General features: G+C 35.3%; 1 protein-coding gene across 1 annotated transcript in view; it reads left to right on the forward strand.

Annotated features, from left to right (window-relative positions):
• Nucleotides 1-20,832, forward strand: part of LOC110455365 (histone-lysine N-methyltransferase, H3 lysine-79 specific-like) — a 31,974-nt gene extending 11,142 nt beyond the window's left edge. The window contains exons 8-12 of the mRNA XM_021505464.1: nt 1,975-2,194; nt 3,749-3,913; nt 14,204-14,349; nt 15,689-15,833; nt 17,667-20,832. Coding sequence (XP_021361139.1) covers nt 1,975-2,194; nt 3,749-3,913; nt 14,204-14,349; nt 15,689-15,833; nt 17,667-17,777 — 787 coding nt within the window. The 3' untranslated portion in view covers nt 17,778-20,832. The remainder of the gene's footprint in view (nt 1-1,974; nt 2,195-3,748; nt 3,914-14,203; nt 14,350-15,688; nt 15,834-17,666) is intronic.
• The last annotated feature ends 691 nt before the right edge of the window (nt 20,833-21,523 follow it).

A 21,523-nucleotide genomic window follows, 5' to 3' on the forward strand; every position in this document is an offset into this window, starting at 1 on the left:
TTTGTAAAAGATAGTTTTACGTGCTATTTTTATTTCATTACTAAACCAAATCGGAATTTTAAGAAAGGATTCATAGCTGTTTGTGTTGTTTGCCTGTATTATCTTTAGCCACGCTTTTAAAACATCTTTCCAAAACAAGTTATTAGTGTTCTTAATACTCTGTTCAATATATTCAGTCCCACAATTGCCTAACTTATCCTTATCTAATTTCGTATATAATATATTTGTCCATTTGCCACTTCCATTGTAAAGCCTGCGAATCCATGTACATTTAAGTGAGTTGATAAAGGAGTCAGTATGAATCATTTTTAGTCCACCATTTATATATTCTTTAATTACAACATCCCTTTTTATTTTGTCAACTTTACTATTCCACAAAAAGTTGTATAGTTCTGTGTTAAGATTTTTGATAAAGTTTTCATCAGGATTTGGGATTGAAATAAATAGATGATTAAGTTGAGATATTATTAAAGTTTTGATTACTGTCAGTCTTCCAATTGGACTTAGGAGTCTTCTATTCCATATTTTAAGCAGGTTTTTTAATTTGACAAACTTTTTATCATAGTTTAACTTGGTGATTTTGTGTAAATCAACATCGAAATCTATACCTAGCACTGTGAATTTGGTATGTCCCCATTGTAGTTTCCATTGAGGTAAAAAAGTTTCCTTACTATATTTTTTATTGCCTATCCATATTACTTGTGTTTTTGACTTATTTATTTTCAATCCAGATAGGTTTGCGAATAATGTTAGTTCGTTCATTGTTTCTTTCAACGACCTTTCTGAACCATCTAGAATTATTGAGGTATCGTCTGCATACTGTGATAAAATAATGGGTTCCTTATCTAATGATATTCCCTTAATGCTTTTGTTATTTCTGATTATAAGGGCTAATATTTCTGCACATAAGATAAATATATATGATGCGATCGGATCGCCCTGACGGCATCCTCTTTTTAATTTGAAGAAGGGGGATAAGTTACCTCCCTGATTAATTGCGGAGTTAGAATTAGTGTGAAAAGTTATTATCCATTTCTTTATGCTTGGTCCGAAATTGAAAAACTGTAAAACTTCATAAATAAAATTCCATGAAACAGAGTCAAATGCTTTCTCAAAGTCTATTATTAATAATAAGCCTGGAAGATCATATTCTTCTGCATACTGCATAATGTCATAAATTAGCCTAGTGTTTTCTCCCATGTATCTCCCACTAATAAATCCAGTCTGGTCAATGTTTATTAACTTGTCTAAAACCATTTTAATTCTACCTGCTATTGCACCAGATGCAATTTTGTATACAGTATTTAGTAGTGAAATTGGTCGCCAATTTTTTAGAAATTGTTTTGGTTTGTCCCCTTTTGGTAAACATGTAATAATGCCCTGTAAAATAATTTAATATAATCAACATAATATAATCAGTGTTCTTACTATATATAACAAAAAATCTTTGAGGGGCTAAAGTTGGAATTGAACCATGAACTTCAGACTACTGAACTATCTTTCATACCGATTGAGCTATCTGGTCTGGGGAAGTGTCCTGGCCCGATTTTTTACAATTATATCCAAACTGAAATAAAGGGGAGGTTAATGTGTATAGGATAAACCACTGTGCAGTGGGACGGGGATCGTTAAAACACAACCTGTTGATGATGCTGTATATTACCTATTGCATAAGATACAATTAAGTTGTGCAAAAAGTAATGTTTTTTTTTGTTATATTTGATGAATTCTATGTCGAGAATGTTTGGAACTCTTCAAATATACGTTGCATAATATAATTTTTCTTGCATTGCTTTCCAGTGTTATTTGTACTTTTTATAATTACCGTTATTTTACAATTAAATATATATATTCAAAGTAGAGTAAGTTGTTTAAAGATATCCACGTATTTCTGTTTATTTGTGTTATATGTTGTGTCTACTGTTTTAGAGAGAGAAAAAGGCAGATTAAAAAATAGATAATTTTAATTTATAGAGAGGATAGTAAACGTCAAGTCCATAAACCGAAGCCCCGTCACTCCCTCCCTGGGACCCCCAGCAGTAACGCGTCTCTCACTGAGGGTACACTTGACAGCACACGCTCAATACGAGATGCCATATACGCAGAGTGGAAGAATGAGAGGCTAAAGTCTGCCAAAAAGCAGCTTGCTGAAAAGAAGAAGAAAGAGGAAGAACAAGAGAAAAAGAAACAACAGGTATGTTTTTTTACCCTTTTAATCATACTTGCCAACATTTTAAAATGTCCATGGGGGATATTGCGTGTGCTCAGAATGAAGAGCATAAGTAAAATGTGTATATGTACACACTAGGGAAAATAACACTTTTTAAGCTGCTCTTTCAGACGAAATCATCAGAATTTAGAAAATAAAAATAGTTGAGCAAATTCTCTGGTTGAGAATGCTCAATTTCAGGGTCCAAAATTGGGAGTCTCCCTCCTAAATAGGGGGAGTTGGCAAGTATGCTTAACGGGTTCGAGAGTATTTTTTTTTTTTTAAATGCATGCAAACTGTTTCTACCTCTTTGTGCCAACTGAGTTAACCTGACTGGAAGGTGAGGTTATGTTGTGGTGCAGTGTCTGTCTTGCTGTCTGTCTGTCTGTCTTTCTAATTATTGGAGAGACTGTACTTTGGAGCAGAGGTGGTAGATTCGATAGAGGGATTTAGACAACAACAATTTTCTTCGAATAAGGGGATGTAAACAAAAATGGTTGATTTTGGAGATGATGTCTGCTTGGCCTAATTAGTTGTGGCTGAGACAATTTCTATTTATTCTAAAATTTCATTAGGCCAAATCCGAAATGGCTATTGTGGTCTCAAGTAAAGTTCAATTTCCAAAAGAAAGAGGTTAGCAATACATGATTGGCCTTTTGTTTTTATCACAGACAGACTAGAGTAGAGATGGTCTACATTATTGAATTTCTTGAAACATTGGTTCCCACTAATTTTTGGAGTTTGTTTAGCATTTTTATCAACAGATGTACCTTTGGTTGCTATTAATCAAAAAAGGCTAAATATAATATTAGTAGACAATACCTTCGGAAATCTTTACTAGGTAATCTTAATGGATTGTAAGGCCCCATTAAAAAATATGTATGTTTCAGGTTTCGTCCCATTTTAATGCACACAAAAATCGTAAGCATCTTTATGACACCTCTCTCTATTACTTAGACTGGTATAAAACTAAATTTAAATTCCATATAACTGTTTAAAAGACTTAAAAAATATTATCAAAATTAAAGCAATTGTTCTGAATAACTATGTTTGATGATTTTTGTAATTTGTTAAATAAGTCCCCAAACACCATCCACATCCCCAAACCTCCCCACATAAAAGATTATCTTAAAAAAATATTACGAACATCCAGACCGACCTACACTATTTTTGTCAGTCATGTTTGGCCTAAAGCAGTACTAAAACCAAAAAGGCAGTGTATAAGTACATTTTACTTGTTTCACAATCAGTGTTGATGACGAATGGTATACACATATATATATCTAGACTAAAAGAACAGAATTAAAACTGAAATACTGAAATACATCGGTAACAATAGAGGCATATGAAAGAGTGGTAAAAATGTATTAACTCCAGCATTTTATCACTTTAGATTCAAGGCTTTTGCAGAACAGTCTTTGATGATTAAGTAATTTTATGAGATTCGTAGAATTGTTTTTTAATGAGGGTATCCAATGTGCCTTTATACCTGTGGTTTAATTGTTGTATTATTTTTAAATGTATTGGTCAAATTTACAGGAAAAGCAGGAAAAGTTTTTGGAAAATAAGGCATCTTATAATGCCTGGATGGAAAAGAAGATGGACACAACGCTGAGAGACCAAGCACGAGAAAAGAAGAAAGAGGAAGAGAAGAAAATTAGGGAGGAAAAAGAAAAAGAAAGGAAGAAAAGAGAAGCTGCAAAGGTAGTGTACAGAAACCTTAAAGTTCTAAAAATCTCAAGGATTTTTTTTTTTTTTTTGAAAAAAAGGCATTTTCTGTGCATTGATGAGATAGTAATTCTAACACATTTACTCCTGTTTTCCAACTTCAAGGCTATTTGTTGAAAAGCTTAGGTGTTCGTTTTGGGGATTTTTATGAGAAATGAAAAAGATGAAATAAAAAATATATAATCACCAATAGTGTTCTAAATATAAAAAAAAATCAGCGGAGCTAGACCGGGATTGGAACCCAGTACTTCAGTTTGTTATTCAAACACTTATACCGTTTGAGCTACCTGGTCAACAGAAGTGTCCTTGCCAACCTGTGCCACACACACATAGTTACATGGACAAAACAGAAGTTCAAGGGAGGTAGCTGTATAAAGGAAAAACTGCAGTGCAGTGGCGTGGGACAGGGATCCTTAAGGAAGATAAGGGGAGGTAACAGTATATAGGAAAAACCACAGTGCAGTGGCATGGGACAGGGCTGGGATCCTTAAGGAAGTTATGGGGAGGTAACTGTTTATAGGAAAAACCACAGTGCAGTGGCATGGGACAGGGCCGGGATCCTTAAGGAAGTTAAGGGGAGGTAACTGTATATAGGAAAAACCACAGTGCAGTGGCCCTTTAGGAAGATAAGGGGAGGTAACTGTATATAGGAAAAACCACAGTGCAGTGGGACAGGGATCCTTAACATGAGTAATCTACAATTGATTGATTAAGTATCACTGTCCAACTGAGCTGTGGTTTGTTGCTCACCTGGCCCTTAACACGAGTAATCTACAATTGATTGATTAAGTATTCTTGTCCAACTGAGTTGTGGGTTGTAGCTCACCTGGCCCTTAACATGAGTAATCTACAATTGATTGATTAAGTATCCTTGTCCAACTGAGCTGTGGTTTGTAGCTCACCTGGCCCTTAACATGAGTTATCTAAAATTGATTGATTAAGTTTCCTTGTCCGACTGAGCTGTGGTTTGTAGCTCACCTGGCCCTTAACATGAGTAATCTATAATTGATTGATTAAGTATCCTTGTCCAACAGAGCTGTGGTTTGTAGCTCCCCTGGCCCTTAACATGAGTGAACTACAATTGATTGATTAATTATCCTTGTCCGACTGCGCTGTGGTTTGTAGCTCACCAGGCCCTTAACATGAGTGAACTACAATTGATTGATTAATTATCCTTGTCCGACTGCGCTGTGGTTTGTAGCTCCCCTGGCCCTTAACATGAGTGAACTACAATTGATTGATTAAGTTTCCTTGTCCAACTGAGCTGTGGTTTGTAGCTCACCTGGCCCCATGGTTGCTAGAGTGATGAATTATGCCAGTAGCATACTGGCATGAAGGGTTATCAAATTTGTTGAAATAAGTGACAAGATTAATTGTCTTAATTGTCTTTAAAAACCTTGTACAACTTCTCTTCTGAATAACCAAAAGGCCATAGATGATGATATTTGGCTAGTTACACGTTGACATGAAGGGCTACCAAGTTTGTTCAAATTGATGACCTTCACCCATATTCAAGGTCACATGAGTCAAACCTTTAGATGTCTTTAAATTCTCAATAAATTCATGGCTAGGATGATCATACTTAGGATGAAAAGTTACGAAGTTTGTTCAAAAGAATGACCTTGAATCATATTCAAGGTCACAGAGGTCAAATATGTTAAAACCCCTAAATTATTTATTCTGAATAACCAAAATGCAAAGGATGGTGATATGTGGTGTGTGACCAGTAGCATGCTCAGATGAAAAGTTATCAAGTTTGTTCATGTAAATGACTTTTAACACACTTTCAGGGTCACATCTGGATAATTATGTATAAACCTTTCAACCCTATGTAACTTTAGTAGACTCTACCATGCATTGATCTGGATGAGTCCATTATGGTCTACAGTGGTGAAAGGGTTAAAGGACATCTCAATAAACAAAGTTCATTATGGGATGAAGAGCTATAAAGTTAGTCTTAATGCCCTTGTTTAACTTTTCAAGTTCACAGGGGTCAAATGTGTTTAAATCTTTTAACAGGTTCTTTTGAGTGATTTTGAGTCATAGATACTCATATTTTGCCTTAAGCTTTATTTTAGTCCACTTTTAAGGTGACAGGTGTGAGATTAATACAGCAATGCAAGCCCATTGGGCCTCTTGTCCGTTCTTGATGAGTTGAGGAGGCTCCATCCTTTCACAGTTTACAAGCAAAAATCATTTAAATTTCACATAATGATTAGGCAACAAAGTGGAGGTGACTTTTTGGGGGTTTCACATTGTTCGGAACTTTAAGACCAACAAAAAAATCAAAGAAACTTTGCTAATTAATTCAAAACATTATTTTATTTATCGTAACATTTGTTAAACACATTTCACACTAGCTTTAATTGAAATTATATGGATAGATGTGACTATCTAAAGGCAAAAAAAGAACACACACATATTTCATTCAATAAGGGGAAAAAATGAAACATTAATCAGTTGCTTTTATTTTGTTTATTTGTATTTTACAATTACTTACTGTTTTACTTAAAAAACTTAGAACTTTTCACATTTTCGAAATTGCAATTAATTGCCTCTCTTTAGAACTAAAAAAAATATGAAATTCAATTGAATTAATGAGGTCAAAATTTGTCCCATCATCTAAGGTAAAACAGAATATAAGAAATACAAATACTGTGCATGTCTCCAATCAAACTTTCCTGATAATCCAAGCATATATCAATTTTTATAGATTGTCACACTTCAATATAGAGTAATACAAACAAGTTAATAAAATACTGATATTATTACATTACATGATAAAACAACCTATTGTTCTTAAATGGAATAAAATCAAAATCAATCTTGTACACAAGAGAAACCATTCCACCGTCTCCTTGGGGATGGGTTACCCTACACAATAGACACCCTTCTACTGTTTCCTTGTGGATGGTTTACCTTACACAATAGACACTATTCTACTGTCTCCTTGGGGATGGTATACTGTAAAAAATAGACACCATTCTCAATCAAACTTTCCTGATAATCCAAGCATATATCAATTTTTACAGATTGTCACACTTCAATATAGAGTAATTCACACAAGTTAATAAAATACTGATATTATTACATTACATGATAAAACAACCTATTGTTCTTAAATGGAATAAAATCAAAATCAATCTTGTACACAAGAGAAACCATTCCACCATCTCCTTGTGGATGGGTTACCCCACCCAATAGACACCATTCTACTGTTTCCTTGTGGATGGTTTACTGTATACAAGAGTCACCATTCCACTGTCTCCTTGTGGATGGTTTACCCGACACAATATACACCATTCTACTGTTACCTTGTGGATGGTATTCTGGATACAATAGACACCATTACACCAGCTCCTTGTGGATGGTTTACTGTATACAAGAGACGCCATTCTACCGTCTCATTGTGGATGGTATACTGGATAAAATAGACACCAATCTACTGTCTCCTTGTGGATGGGTTACCCCACCCAATAGACACCATTCTCCTGTCTCCTTGTGGATGGCATACTGTATACAAGAGTCACCATCCCACCGTCTCCTTGTGGATGGTTTACCCTACGACACCATTCTACCATCTCCTTGTGGATGGTATTCTGGATACAATAGACACCATTCTACTGTTACCTTGTGGATGGTATTCTGGATACAATAGACACCATTCTACTGTCTCCTTGTGGATGGTTTACCCTACACAATAGACACCATTCTACTGTCTCATTGTGGATGGTATACTGTATAAAATAGACACCATTCTACTGTCTCCTTGTGGATGGTTTACCTTACACAATAGACACCATTCTACTGTCTCCTTGTGGATGGTATACTGTATAAAATAGACACCATTCTACTGTCTCTTGTGGATGGTATACTGTATACAAGAGACACCATTCCACCGTCTTCTTGTGGATGTTATACTGTACACAAGAGACACCATTCCACCGGCTCCTTGTGGATGGTATACTGTATACAAGAGACACGTATACTGTAAACAAGAGACACCATTCCACTGTCTCCCTGTGGATGGTATACTGTATACAAGAGACCCCATTCCACCGTCTTCTTGTGGATGTTATACTGTACACAAGAGACAACATTCCACCGGCTCCTTGTGGATGGGATACTGTACACAAGAGACACCATTCCACCGTCTCCTTGCGGATGGTATACTGTATACAAGAGCAACCATTCCACCGTCTCCTTGTGGGTGGTATACTGTATACAAGAGACACCACTCCACCGTCTTCTTGTGGATGTTATACTGTACACAAGAGACAACATTCATACAAGAGACACCATTCCACTGTCTCCTTGTGGATGGTATACTGTATACAAGAGTCACCATCCCACAGTCTCCTTGTGGATGGTATACTGTATACAAGAGACACCATTCCACCGTCTCCTTGCGGATGGTGTATTGTATACAAGAAAGCTTTCAATCATAAATCTAAGATTGCTATGAAAAGGGCCAATTTTGCCCAACAGTTTAAAAAAGGGGTACATTGAGCTTGTACAAAACCAGGTCAAGGATGATCATTGAGCTTGTACAAAACCAGGTCAAGGATGATCATTGAGCTTGTACAAAACCAGGTCAAGGATGATCATTGAAGCTTGTTTCTAAATCGTTCATAAAAACGTAAAATTTGTGCATTTCATTTCATGGAGTCTCAAGATCTAGATTTTGCCCTGGAGGGGTTGGGGGGATACTTAATCTTTTTAGAGAAAATGACAAAAAAATATTATTTTTCTTAAAAAAAAATACTTCTTAAGTCTTTAGTGTTTTTGTTGGAAAATATTATTTTTTCAATAAAAAAGTTCTTTCATCAATCTTAAGTGTTTTATTTGGTGGTATGAGAGGTAATGTAAATCCTCTTTAGTTACATAGGGAGTCCAGATATTTTGCCAGTAGGTACCTTTGATGGAGTGCTAAATCAAGCAGGAATTTTCTAAACAACTATATAATGTCTAGAGCCATTATACTTTGGTATGTTATATCAAAAGCAGTGTACAATTCTTTTCTTCTGAATTTTGTGTCTAAGTGAAAGGTTTACTTTGAGAGTTGGCCTGAGTAAAATGTCAACATGGACTTTGATAAGTAAATATCTACAAGAAGTCTCTTTTTCATTGTCATTATATAAAAAAACGGGTCCTGATAGTCAGCCAATTCCAATAAGTACCTGGTATACTACTGTGCTATAACGTTCTCTCATATATATGACCTTAGCCTACTTTCAAGGTCATAAGGAACATATGTGTCAATATTTTAAAAGCCTCTTCTGATTAATCAATCAGCCTGGGGTATTCATAAGTAGCTATCCAGATTTACCAATAAGTGAGATCAAGTTTGTTCAAATGAATTTTAATTTCCCAATTAATATCTATTGTGCAGAAAGATTGTAAAGGTTTTTTTCTGCGGATTACTCAAAACTAAAATAAAATTTGGCCTGAATCTATCGAGTATTTTTAAGTAAATGAAAACTTTGATTACTATATCCAGGTATAGAGTGATATTATATACAATCAACTTTAAATTAAAGGTCACAGATTTGTTTGCAAACAGCACTGAAAAGTAGTTGCTTGGTAGTTGAGTTGTATAGGACCATTTGATCTCGAAATTATAATCCTGTGAATATCTCACAATCTGTAGTCTAGACATTTTACTTATAATCCTGTAAACGTCACACAATCTGTAGTCTAGACATTTTACTTATAATCCTGTGAATATGTCACACAATCTGTAGTCTAGACATTATACTTATAATCCTGTGAATGTCTCACAATCTGTTGTCTAGACATTAATTTTAAACTTATAATCCTGTGAGTGTCTCACAATCTGTAGTCTAGACGTTTTACTTATAATCCTGTGAATGTTACACAATCTGTAGTTGATTTGTAATCATAAGTTTCCTTTGTCTCTCATTTCCATGTCATTGTCATGGTAACTAGATATACTAGTTGTTTGGTTACAGGTGTCACACACTGCTGTACTGTAGTAGTTTGACTTTGTTGATATACCCAAACACTGACCACAGGACATCCTCCCTGTCTATACCTACAGCCTGTGTACAGTCTGTGTCTGTATGTATGACCCTGAGGAACTCACCAACTCCACTGATGAGTAGGATCCTGTAGGTGCCCCGGTCCCCTATGATCAGGTTCCCCACACTGTCATACACCACACCACGGGGGTAAAATGGTTTACCTTCTGTTTGTGGTGTTGGTCTATATGTACTGGGAATGTCACCTCTATATACAAACAGTTCCTTGAAATCAGTGTCCATCACAACAACATGTATGTTTTCATCACCACCATCACTTTCACGACTGAAATCAGCGACTGCCACATTGTGAGTGACAGGACACTCTGAGATCCTGCCTGGTGTACACACTAATGGTTTCCCAGTCCCATTAGCCATTGTAGTACACACCATTTTACCATTTGAGGTAAATTTGGAGATGTGTTTGGCCATCCCTACAATGACATGGTTACTGGCTGTAACACATATACACCAGGGAAACTCCTTGGTACTGAATCTGTGTGTCAGTCGTCCTGATACCAGCTCCATGATGTTGTTATCATCACAGACCCACAGTGTGTGTGTGGTGGGTGACAGACTAATGTCACCGATCATGGCATTGTGATTGACCTCCTGTATTACTTTACCCTTCCTGTCCAGGAGAGTCAATGTGTCCGTGTACTTGGTCCACACCTGACCATCAGTGGTGGGACATATAGAACCAATGTCACATGGAGACCACCACTCCTCCACTACCTTGGTCTGTGGCAGTAGTTTGTATGTTGTCACTGCCTTCTTCCCTTTTGCTCCTGACTGTTGTTGTTGTGAAGACGGTTTTCCCATATCATCAGATGTTGAGACTGACCGATCCTGGTCAGTTAAAATTTGACCTTGACCTGAGGTAATAACTTTTCCCAATGCTTTTTTTAAGTGATCTTGAGGATTTTCACTCGGAGTGAAGTTGGCAGTACCCAGGACAGGTTTTACAGGGAGACTATGTGTAGGAGACTGGATCTCACAATATGTATCATAAATCTGTATGTGTGAACCACGCTGGAGAGCTGCTTTACATTCTTGAATTTGTTGTTTGAGTTGCTTCTGGTACTTCTCCAGGTCCTGTTTGTATGTCTTTATCAGCTTGGTATTATCCTCTTCCATTTTGTGGTAAAGAGAGAGTGTCTGTGCTGTAAGCATGTCCAGCTCTTGTTTTAATTTATCTGTTTGCATTTTTAACTTTTGTGACAACTTCTCAAAAGTACTGGTGTTGTCTTTAAGGAGCATATCAGTAGCGGTGATATTTTTCCCAATTTGCACAAGGTCATTTTTTTCTGTTCTGTCTATAAAGTTTATAATATCTGGTTCTTTCTGGGGAGTGATTTCACTTAGCTCACAAACTGTATGAGTTTTGTGAATAGAAGAAAGGCATTTTGGACAAACCGGTTCCTGACACTTTTCACAATAAAAATCCAATTGTCTCCCCATGTGGTGAATACATGTCATTTGACCTTTAATTCGGAGAGGAATTTGGCTTATAGGGGTTGCCATTTTGATGAAAAACTAAAATATTTGTTGAAATCTTGAAGATGTTTGTTGTTCTTGTATAAATATATTATCATCAGTAAACACTCACAAATAAGAGTTTGTCATGTAAAGAAATGAAAACTTGACTGATAACTGTCCCATCCAGTAGTATATGTTTCATTTAATATTTAGTAATGTAGAAACACTATAGAATTATTACCTCAGGATCACTGATGTCACAGGGGTATTCCAAGTTTTCCATTCCACACTTCAGAATGTTCACTTACATTGTCCACAGTTATCCAACCCTAGAATTCACACTCACATGATGAACTTCCGTCTTGCTTTGTTGATAAATCTGTCACTTTCCTGCTGACATTGTAAAAGTTTGATCAAAACTTGAAGTCATATGTTCGGCTGAATTTGACAATGCTGCTGACTAGTTAGCGATATTATCAACGAATTTCTGCTCTGGATACGCCCATCACTGCAGCAATGTGTAGATCTACCTGTTTAGACCTGCAGTTGTACATAGTAAATAACTTCCCTGTTGTGCGAGGTTACCGACAGACATACAGTGATTATAAAGAAATAGCTATTGTAAAGTAGGTCAGTGGAGCTTGGGTTTAAAAACCTTAGCATTTACATACCTGACATATTAAGTAATAAGGCATACCTGTACTGTGGGTAGATATACCTGTGTATTGTGTATCAGACTATCTGTTCTATGGGTAGACACACCTGTGTTTTGGGTAATAAGACATATCTGTAGTGTGGGTAGATATATACCTGTGTTTTAGGTAATAAGACATACCTGTACCTGTGTATTGAAACTGTGTACTGTGGGAAGATATACCTATGTTTTGGGTAATAAGACATACCTGTACTGTAGGTAGATATACCTGTGTATACGGTAATCGGACATACCTGTACTGTGGGTAGATATACCTGTGTTTTGGGTAATAAGACATACCTGTACTGTGGGTAGATATACCTGTGTATTGGATAATAAGACATAACTGTATTGTGGGTAGATATACCTGTGTTTTGGGTAATAAGACATACCTGTACCTGTGTTTTGGGTAATAAAACATACCTGTACCTGTGTTTTGCGTAATAAGACATACCTGTACCTGTACTGTGGGAAGACCCATGCTGATATGAATTGAGAAAACTGTTAAAATAATTTAGACCCCTTTATCAATGTCACAGGTCAATTTTGGTTAAACTTATCAACAATTTCTGAAACTTCTAAACATTAAAGAGGCTTGGTCTGTAAGTGTGCTGGAATGGAGGGTGTTTGATCAAATGTGACTAACACCGACACACTTGAATCACGCTAGGCTGTCTCTCTGTCCATCCGTCAGTCCGTCTGCAGTAACTTGTCTTGAAAACTCCATCTTAACTAACAGGCAGATTTTATTGAAACTTAACTTGAATGATCAGTATATAGAATTTTATGTAGTTGTGCACCGGTATTTTGATTTCAGATTACTTCACTTTTTAACTGAGTTGTACGGTCCTTTATGCAAAATAACCTGTCCCGAAAACTCCATCATAACTCAATCAAGTATTCACACTTTTGTTGATCAAACCCCGGCCGCCTGCGTAGAAGTCTGGAGTGTTAACCAACAGACCAATCCGCCCATATGTGTAATTTTGTCATATTGCTTTCATCAACTTCTTCTCTGAAACTAAGAGATGGATATCACCCATATTTGGTTGGAAGCATTCGTAAGTTTTGGGCAATTAAATATCCAGGTGAGTGGTATAGGCCCTCTGGACCTTTTGTCCTCTTATACAGTTACCTCCCCTTAATTTCATTTTGGATAAAACTAGCACACCTGGACAAGGACACCTGTTGACTTGGTATATATAGCTCAGTAGGTGAGAGCGAGTATAACAATCCGAACCTCCATGGTTTGGATCCTGGTCTAGCTCTGCTGTATCTTAATTTACACTCTTAACACTGTTGTTGATTATCTTTTGTTTATTTCATTTGATTACTCTTACATGGAGGTCCCACAATGTATTGTTTTCTTTTCATAAACTACTTATCGAAAGCTATAGTCATGCCAGAAAAGACAGCTTCCAATGGGTAGTTACCCTTTCTGGCAGCGATATGTTGATCCTTTACACTTTTTACCAGTGTGATCATGTTAAATTCTGAGTTATTATTGAACTAAGAACAGCACCCTTTAACTATGTGCTCCTTCTATATGGATATCAATGTATGATGTAACATCATAATGAATACTTCATTTTTATAGATAGCTAGCTTTTTATTCATTCAGAATTTAATAAAATTGATATGTTTGAAGTAAAAAATCCAGTAAAATATGATGTTTATATAGGACTGTAAACCTACTTGTGTGCATTTCACCTATCAATTAGCAAACCTATCACATCATACACATTTCTATTCAATCTGAATTGTTAGACAACGTAATTGGTCAATGATATTTGGTAAGAAGAAGGTCCACAGCATGTGTGTTGTTTATCAGTTTAATTTAATTAAAAGATTGAGACCTGTTTTCTTTTTCTTTTTTTAATTAAAATTACCTTTTTATATAACTCCAGTAAGATAAACTTGATACCCCTATATCTTATATACCTCCTTAATTCAACTAGATTTTCTCATTTTTAGAACGATCATATCTGCGGATAAATATATTAATTTGTATATGTGTAAAAAGAGATTTTTAATATTTATTTTTTGTTTCAGAATTTTGAAATTTGGAAAGAAAACAAGACAGAAGTAATAAAAGAAAAAGTGAAAGAGAAAAAAATGACTGAATACGAAGAAAAGCGAGAAAAAGAATTGGAAAAGAGAGATCGTGAAAAATTGAGTACGTCAGCTTTTAAAGGATGGTGAGTACTTTTAGGTGTTATTCCATCTCCTTTTAGTTCAAAACAGGCATATGAATGGACAGATATTAGAAAAAACAGTTTATTCTAAAAAACAAATTTAATAGTGATGAGTTTTACTTAAGGTAATAAGATTGCATCACCATTTCTCAGTAGAATTTCTTCAATTTTGTAGTTTTATTGCTTTGAAGTAAAAAAAAAATCTGCCACAAAAAAAATATAGGTTGTCAGAATTTTATATTTTAAAAGGAAATTTATGTAAAAAGGAGTGAATTTTGAAAAAAATATGAAAGATAATGTCAACAAAAATTATACTGCCATAGAATAGTATTGCATTAATGTATATCAATTTAATAAATGCTGAAATTGTGAATAATAAATTATCTATAAACAATTAAAAATTGACATGTTATAATAAAACCATATACACATAGTTATTGCATGTAAGAGTTATCTTTCTTGAAAAACTTCACAGTAGTGAAATAGGTAGCCGGTTTCCTGAAGTACAGAAAAATGGACACATGTGACTCATTGAAAAAAAATAACTGAATTGATGCCTGGATTGCTTTGAATTATTTTTGATATTGAGAGAACACACTGTTCTGTGAATGATAAACATTCAATATTCATCACAACTCTAGACTCATTAAAATATGCGGAAATTGTGATACTGTCTCCCTACATTGGATTTTCAACTAGGGATGTACTTCCTATTTCCGTATATCAATACACTCATTCGACCTTAAGTAACTGTGTTTTTGTGATTTAAGTCAACACATGATGAATGTGTGTTATGTTGGCTATGAACTTCTCTTGATCTTTTCAAAACTGTTCTTTTAAATGATTTGCATGAATTCAGATTTTGTGTTTTGCACAAATGTCATTTCACTTGAGTTAACTATAAAATCATTCTATGTAGTTTTAAGACAATTTTAACAAGCCCAATTAAAAAAAAAAACTTGATTTATCAAAAAGAAAAATATGTATATTTTTAGCTAAGTTACCTCCCTTCTTTATACATCTTCCGATCAAAAAAATGTGTAATGTTACGATTGGAAATTGTTAATTAAATGTACTGTATCTCATACAACTCTAATATTTGCAAAAATTGGAAAAAAATATGATAATAATTTTGAAATTGTTAAAACTGAGAATGCAACTTTTATTCACATACAATTTAAATGGCAATTAAAGAAAAACAATATAGCAACTTTCCTTACATCATTAAAGTAATTTTTGGTTTCCAGTTTTAATAAAAATCCATTGTTTCTCATGAATGTCTTCGAATAACGTTTGTTTATGTTAAAAGGATACTTTTAATGTCGTTGTCTTTATTTTGCAGGAAATCTAAGAAAGATAATCTTATAAAAACTGAAGTAAAAACTAAAAAAATCATGACAAAGGAGCAAATAAAAAAGCAAGAAAAGCATAAACGGGAACAGGAAGAGGACGCCTTACGACGCTATCATGATTGGTTAGACAGAAAGGTAGGTCACTCGGACAGAGGTCACTCAGACAGAAATATAGGTCACTCGGACAGAGGTCACTCAGACAGAAACATAGGTCACTCGGACAGAGGTTACTCAGACAGAAATATAGGTCACTCGGACAGAGGTCGCTCAGACAGAAATATAGGTCACTCGGACAGAGGTCAATCAGACAGAAATATAGGTCACTCGAAAAAGGTCACTCAGACAGAAAGGTAGGTCACTCGGACAGAGGTCACTCAGAAAGATAGGTCACTCGGACAGAGGTCACTCAGACAGAAAGGTAGGTCAGTCGGACAGAGGTCACTCAGACAAAAAGGTAGGTCACTCGGACAGAGGTCACTCAGTCAGAAAGATAGGTCACTCGGACAGAGGTCACTCAGACAGAAAGATAGGTCACTCGGACAGAGGTCACTCAGACAGAAAGATAGGTCACTCGGACAGAGGTCACTCAGACAGAAAGGTAGGTCACTCGGACAGAGGTCACTCAGACAGAAAGGTAGGTCACTCGGACAGAGGTCACTCAGACAGAATGTTAGGTCACTCAGACAGAGGTAACACAGACAGAAAGGTAGGTCACTAGGACAGAGGTCACTCAGACAGAAAGGTAGGTCACTCGGACAGAGGTCACTCAGACAGAAAGGTAAGTCACTCAGACAGAAAGGTAGGTCACTCAGACAGAGGTCAATCAGACAGAAAGGTAGGTCACTCAGACAGAGGTCAATCAGACAGAAAGGTAGGTCACTCAGACAGAAAGGAAGGTCACTCGGACAGAGGTCACTCAGACAGAAAGATAGGGCACTCGATCAGAGGTCACTCAGACAGAAAGGTAGGTCACTCGGACAGAAAGGTGTGTCACTCAGACAGAAAGGTCTGTCACTAAGACAGAAAGGTAGGTCACTCGGACAGAGGTAACACAGACAGGAAGGTAGGTCACTCGGACAGAGGTCACTCAGAAAGATAGGTCACTCGGACAGAGGTCACTCAGACAAAAAGGTAGGTCACTCAGACAGAGGTCACTCAGACAGAGGTCACTCAGACAGAAGTAACTCAGACAGAAAGGTAAGTCACTCAGACAGAGGTCACTCAGACAGAAAGGTAAGACACTCAGACAGAGGTCACTCAGACAGAGGTAACTCAGACAGAAAGGTAAGTCACTCAGACAGAGGTCACTCAGACAGAGGTCACTCAGACAGAAGTAACTCAGACAGAAAGGTAAGTCACTCAGACAGAGGTAACTCAGACAGAAAGGTGTGTCACTCAGACAGAGAGGTGTGTCACTCAGACAGAAAGGTAGGTCACTCAGACAGAAAGGTAGGTCATCAGACAGAGGTAACTCAGACGGAAAGATAGGTCACTCAGACACAAAGGTAGGTTACTCAGACACAAAGGTAGGTCACTCAGACAGAGCTTATACTCAGACAGAAAGGTAAGTCACTCAGGTAGAAAGGGTTGGCTAACTATTCAAACCAGTGGTTGAACTGAATATTTGTGTGTCACTTAGACAGAAAGAGGGATTAACTGTTTATTAGCCAATGCTTGAACTGAAAGTGTGTGTGTCACTTAAACAGATGTGGGGTTGGAATGCTCACAATGAATCAAACTCCTATATCTTTTGATTCTGGATCTGGTCAGTAATCAGCAACGTCCTATTGGATATCCAATGATTGTCAGTATTCTCGCTCTGTATATAAATTCAATCTTCTGTTATTTTAACTCATAACCTGTGTAATTCCTTATGAGTTTTATGTCCAGTTTTACTTGTTAAGATGGGCTCTATCAAGGAAACAACAATTACGTAATGTCATTTTCTTCATTGTTGTATTTTCACAGGATTCCCAAAAGAAAGAGGATAAAAGACAAAGACGATACGGTTCTACAGAGGAGCTGGATGACAGACCAGCGTGGAGTCCCGCCAACAGAACCATCCCGTTCGGTCGGTGACCAAAGCCTACACATATTTTGTATACATGATAGAGTCACAGAGAGACGATGTTCACCTATCATTTTAGCCACAACTGACCTACTGAGACTATGGAAACATCCGTCCATATGTAGAAACATAATGTTCTTAGAAGTTGAAAGTGTTGTCCTCATATTGATTTTTAGACATCTAGATATCGCAAAAATGTCCGTCCGGAATCTACCTTCGTCATGGAAACAGGTGACTGTAATGATTTGGAATGTTATGACTTCAATTATTTCAATTCTAACACATTTGTTCAGGAAATTTAAGAGATATGTTCAACAGATAAAAGTGGAAGTGTTGAATATTACAATTTCATGGACTTTTCTGTGACAATACTTGCTCAAAGTGTTACCATTCTACACCCGTTTTGTTTCAGGTCTAACTATGTTCTGGTCAAATATTTTCTTACAAATTGAACAGATATCACTGGTACTTTTTCAGAATGATATTGAAACCAAAAATGATTTTTTGCTTTAACCATGAGAAATGCAAGGAATCTGCATAAGAAAATGAAGTAACATTAAAACCCTGTTTCATGAGAAAGAAATTTGTGTGAATGATTTCTCTAGACTGCCTGTAAGTCATCGAATCAGTTTTCAGTTGAGGAGTCTATTTAATTTTATTTGTATTCAAAACAATAATCATGTTTATTATTTTGCAAGTGCTCATAATGTAAATAATCATTTTTTAGTATGCTAGATGTAGATGTGTAATAATGATTTGATGGTTGACCGGGATTTATAGAAAAATGTATCTTTTCTATTGTAACATGTGATTTTTGTAGAAACAGTTATTTAAAATCTGTCTTGCATTGAACTGAATAAGATCTTAAATGATTTGCCATTGGCGAACTTGTGAATCTCCATAATAATCCAGTATTGAACATAAGACGAACTCCAGTATGTGTTCAATATGTGAAATGTACATGATTGGAAAAAATGTGTAACCAAATTGTTGGAAACCGGTTTTTCCAGCATGAATGTAGCTTTGATAAATCATTTCTGAAAAGATAACCATACCTTGTGGGACTTTAATGATATGATGATAAAGATGATATAAACAAAATATAATCAACAACAGTGTTCTGAGTGTCAAACATTCAGTGGGACTTCACCAAGATTCGAACCCTGGACTTCATATTTACCCGGTCAATGGAAGTGATCTGACCCAGCTGTGCTACAGTTATATCCAAACGGAAGTTAACGGGAGGTTAATGTAAATAGGAAAAAACACTACGAAGGGACAGGGATCCTTAAAACAATGTTAACACTGTTTGTGTCAACTCCCTAGAACTCACACTTGTATATGGTACATTCCATAGTTTATTTCCTGTAATTGAAACAAGAAGCAAAATTTAATTAAAAAAAACTATTTTTCTAATAAAAAAAAGTGTAAGGGAAGTCATACAGATCACACATTCAACATTCTGTAAACAGAATTTTATCTATTTATATGGTAGAATAACGCAATCATGTTACACCAGATTCAGTAGAAGTCTAATTATCAATAGTCATGTAGCTTTCAAATGATCAGTTTTAGTCATCTGTGTCTAAAAAGTAATTGTGGCTCAAATTATTAATTGTAAAGATCAATTAAAGTATACAAGTTGTTTTGTTTTAATTATAAAATCAAGAGTTAGGTTTTTTAAAATAAACGGGAAAGTCATGGAAAATTATAAATTGTTATGTTTTTTATCTGAATACCATGTTTATCTTGTTTAAAGTATTGCTTTACAGTATTTTGTATTCGAATGGCATTTTTATCTTTAAGCTATTTTGCTCCTAACCTTTTATTTCTATGTATATCGTCAATAGTGCCACTAAATATAAAGCTAGACATTCCATGCCTCTTTTAATACTCGCTTCTAACACTATAGCACACTCCTTTTGCAGTATTTTATATTACCTGTTCGTAAGGAGGATACATTTTTAAGGACACAGATACAAATTATATTCTAAAATGTCATTTTTTTTATTTTGAAGTTTTGCTTTTAACAGCCATTTGGTAGTCCAGTAGACTTCGATACATTTTTATACAGCAAGAGAATTATATCATTAATAGATATATATATATTTCATTATTTTCATACGAAAGTATATGTTAAGATAATTTGTGTATGTAATGTCGTGTAAAAGTGAAGTAGTTATGTACAGTTTCCGTTGTGAGTTTTAGGAATAATTTACACAGAAGATATTTATATGTCGGCTTTATTACCTGAAGGCCTATTTTACTCTGTTTATCAATGATTCCATCCTAAATTCACTAGCATATAAACTTTTCATATTCATTACATTATTATGTCATAAAACATATCAAAGTGAACATTTGATAAAAAGTGTTTGAAATTAAAAAATGTTTTTTTTATATTTGCTTAGATGAGTATTGCGTCATGTACAGGTTATGTATGTGTGTAGCATTAGGGATTTCGTGCAACTAATTGCATTCTGTGATATTTTATACTGACAACAACATTAGTTTAATCTCTGATATTTTAGTCAATAATATCTCCACTGGTTAGTAAACACAAAATTTACATTGAAGATGGGTTCTGGCCGACTGACATCAATATTCAATTGATTGACATAAGACATTTGTTATTTGTATTCATTTGTGAGCTCTCCATTAAAGCCCCAAATGAAATCAAATTCAAGGATACTGTGTGCTTTCCTCAAATATCGAAATATCAAGATACCGCATTATTTATACTTAGCTTACATTTACAACAGGAAACTACATCTATGATCTTACACACCATCAAGTTTGAATCATGCTTGAAATACTGACAGTCGGCAGAAACCCATCTTTAAATATGGAACGATATAAACGCCTTTTTAATATTTCTATCATAGCAAAAACAGAACTATTATCAAAGCAAAAATAGGAACTATTATTCCCTCCATTTTAAGCCGTTCTGTTTGTGTACAAGTTTAGTTGAAGCTACTAGATACTGATAGGAAGAACTGTTCTGTCTAATTAATGTGTCATTTTGTTGTTTTAACCCAATGTTGAAAGTAAAACATCTAAATGTCATTAATTGTCTTGATTTGTTTATTTTCCAATAGAAATATGAAAAAAGGGTTACAAATTATGCACGGTTTCCTTTCATTATTGATTAACATAAGTAAGTTTACACGCATGATGATATCAACAAACAAACAGAGGTTAAGTCTTAAGACACTTTCCATAACTTATGTCAAGGTGATTGGTCACGTTCTACCTTGTAGATTACACTTGCACAATACTCCTTCAATTGTTTTCTCTGTCTTGCTGTAAATTATCAACATTTTGCGTAAATTACAGCAAGTACCTGATGTAATATTTTCATATATAATATAAGACATTTACGTCGAATGATTGATTTCCTCAGAGTAAACAGTATAATGACGTAATGTATGAAACACGTGCACAATTGGGTTTTATTTTGTAGACAAATTTGTACTCTTGTGTGTTAGTAGTAAACAATATGTTGGATCTTTTTGGTTTCTTAGTAGATCTCCACAGTGCCCTAGATAGCAATGTAGCATGGACTGATATAAAATATAAGTGAGTTCATATTCAATGTTTCAGTAGACAACATTATTTTACATGCTTATTCTGTCATTCGGTGGCAAAAATAAATTGTCTAAAATCTAATATCTAATCTGAATGATAGAACTGGCACAAATGAAGCATAACATTTAATTGGTAAATAATCGTCAGAAACGTGGGGACAAAACAGAAT

The sequence above is a fragment of the Mizuhopecten yessoensis genome, unplaced genomic scaffold (genome assembly GCF_002113885.1).
Source record: "Mizuhopecten yessoensis strain PY_sf001 unplaced genomic scaffold, ASM211388v2 scaffold8213, whole genome shotgun sequence".
NCBI lineage: Eukaryota > Metazoa > Mollusca > Bivalvia > Pectinida > Pectinidae > Mizuhopecten > Mizuhopecten yessoensis.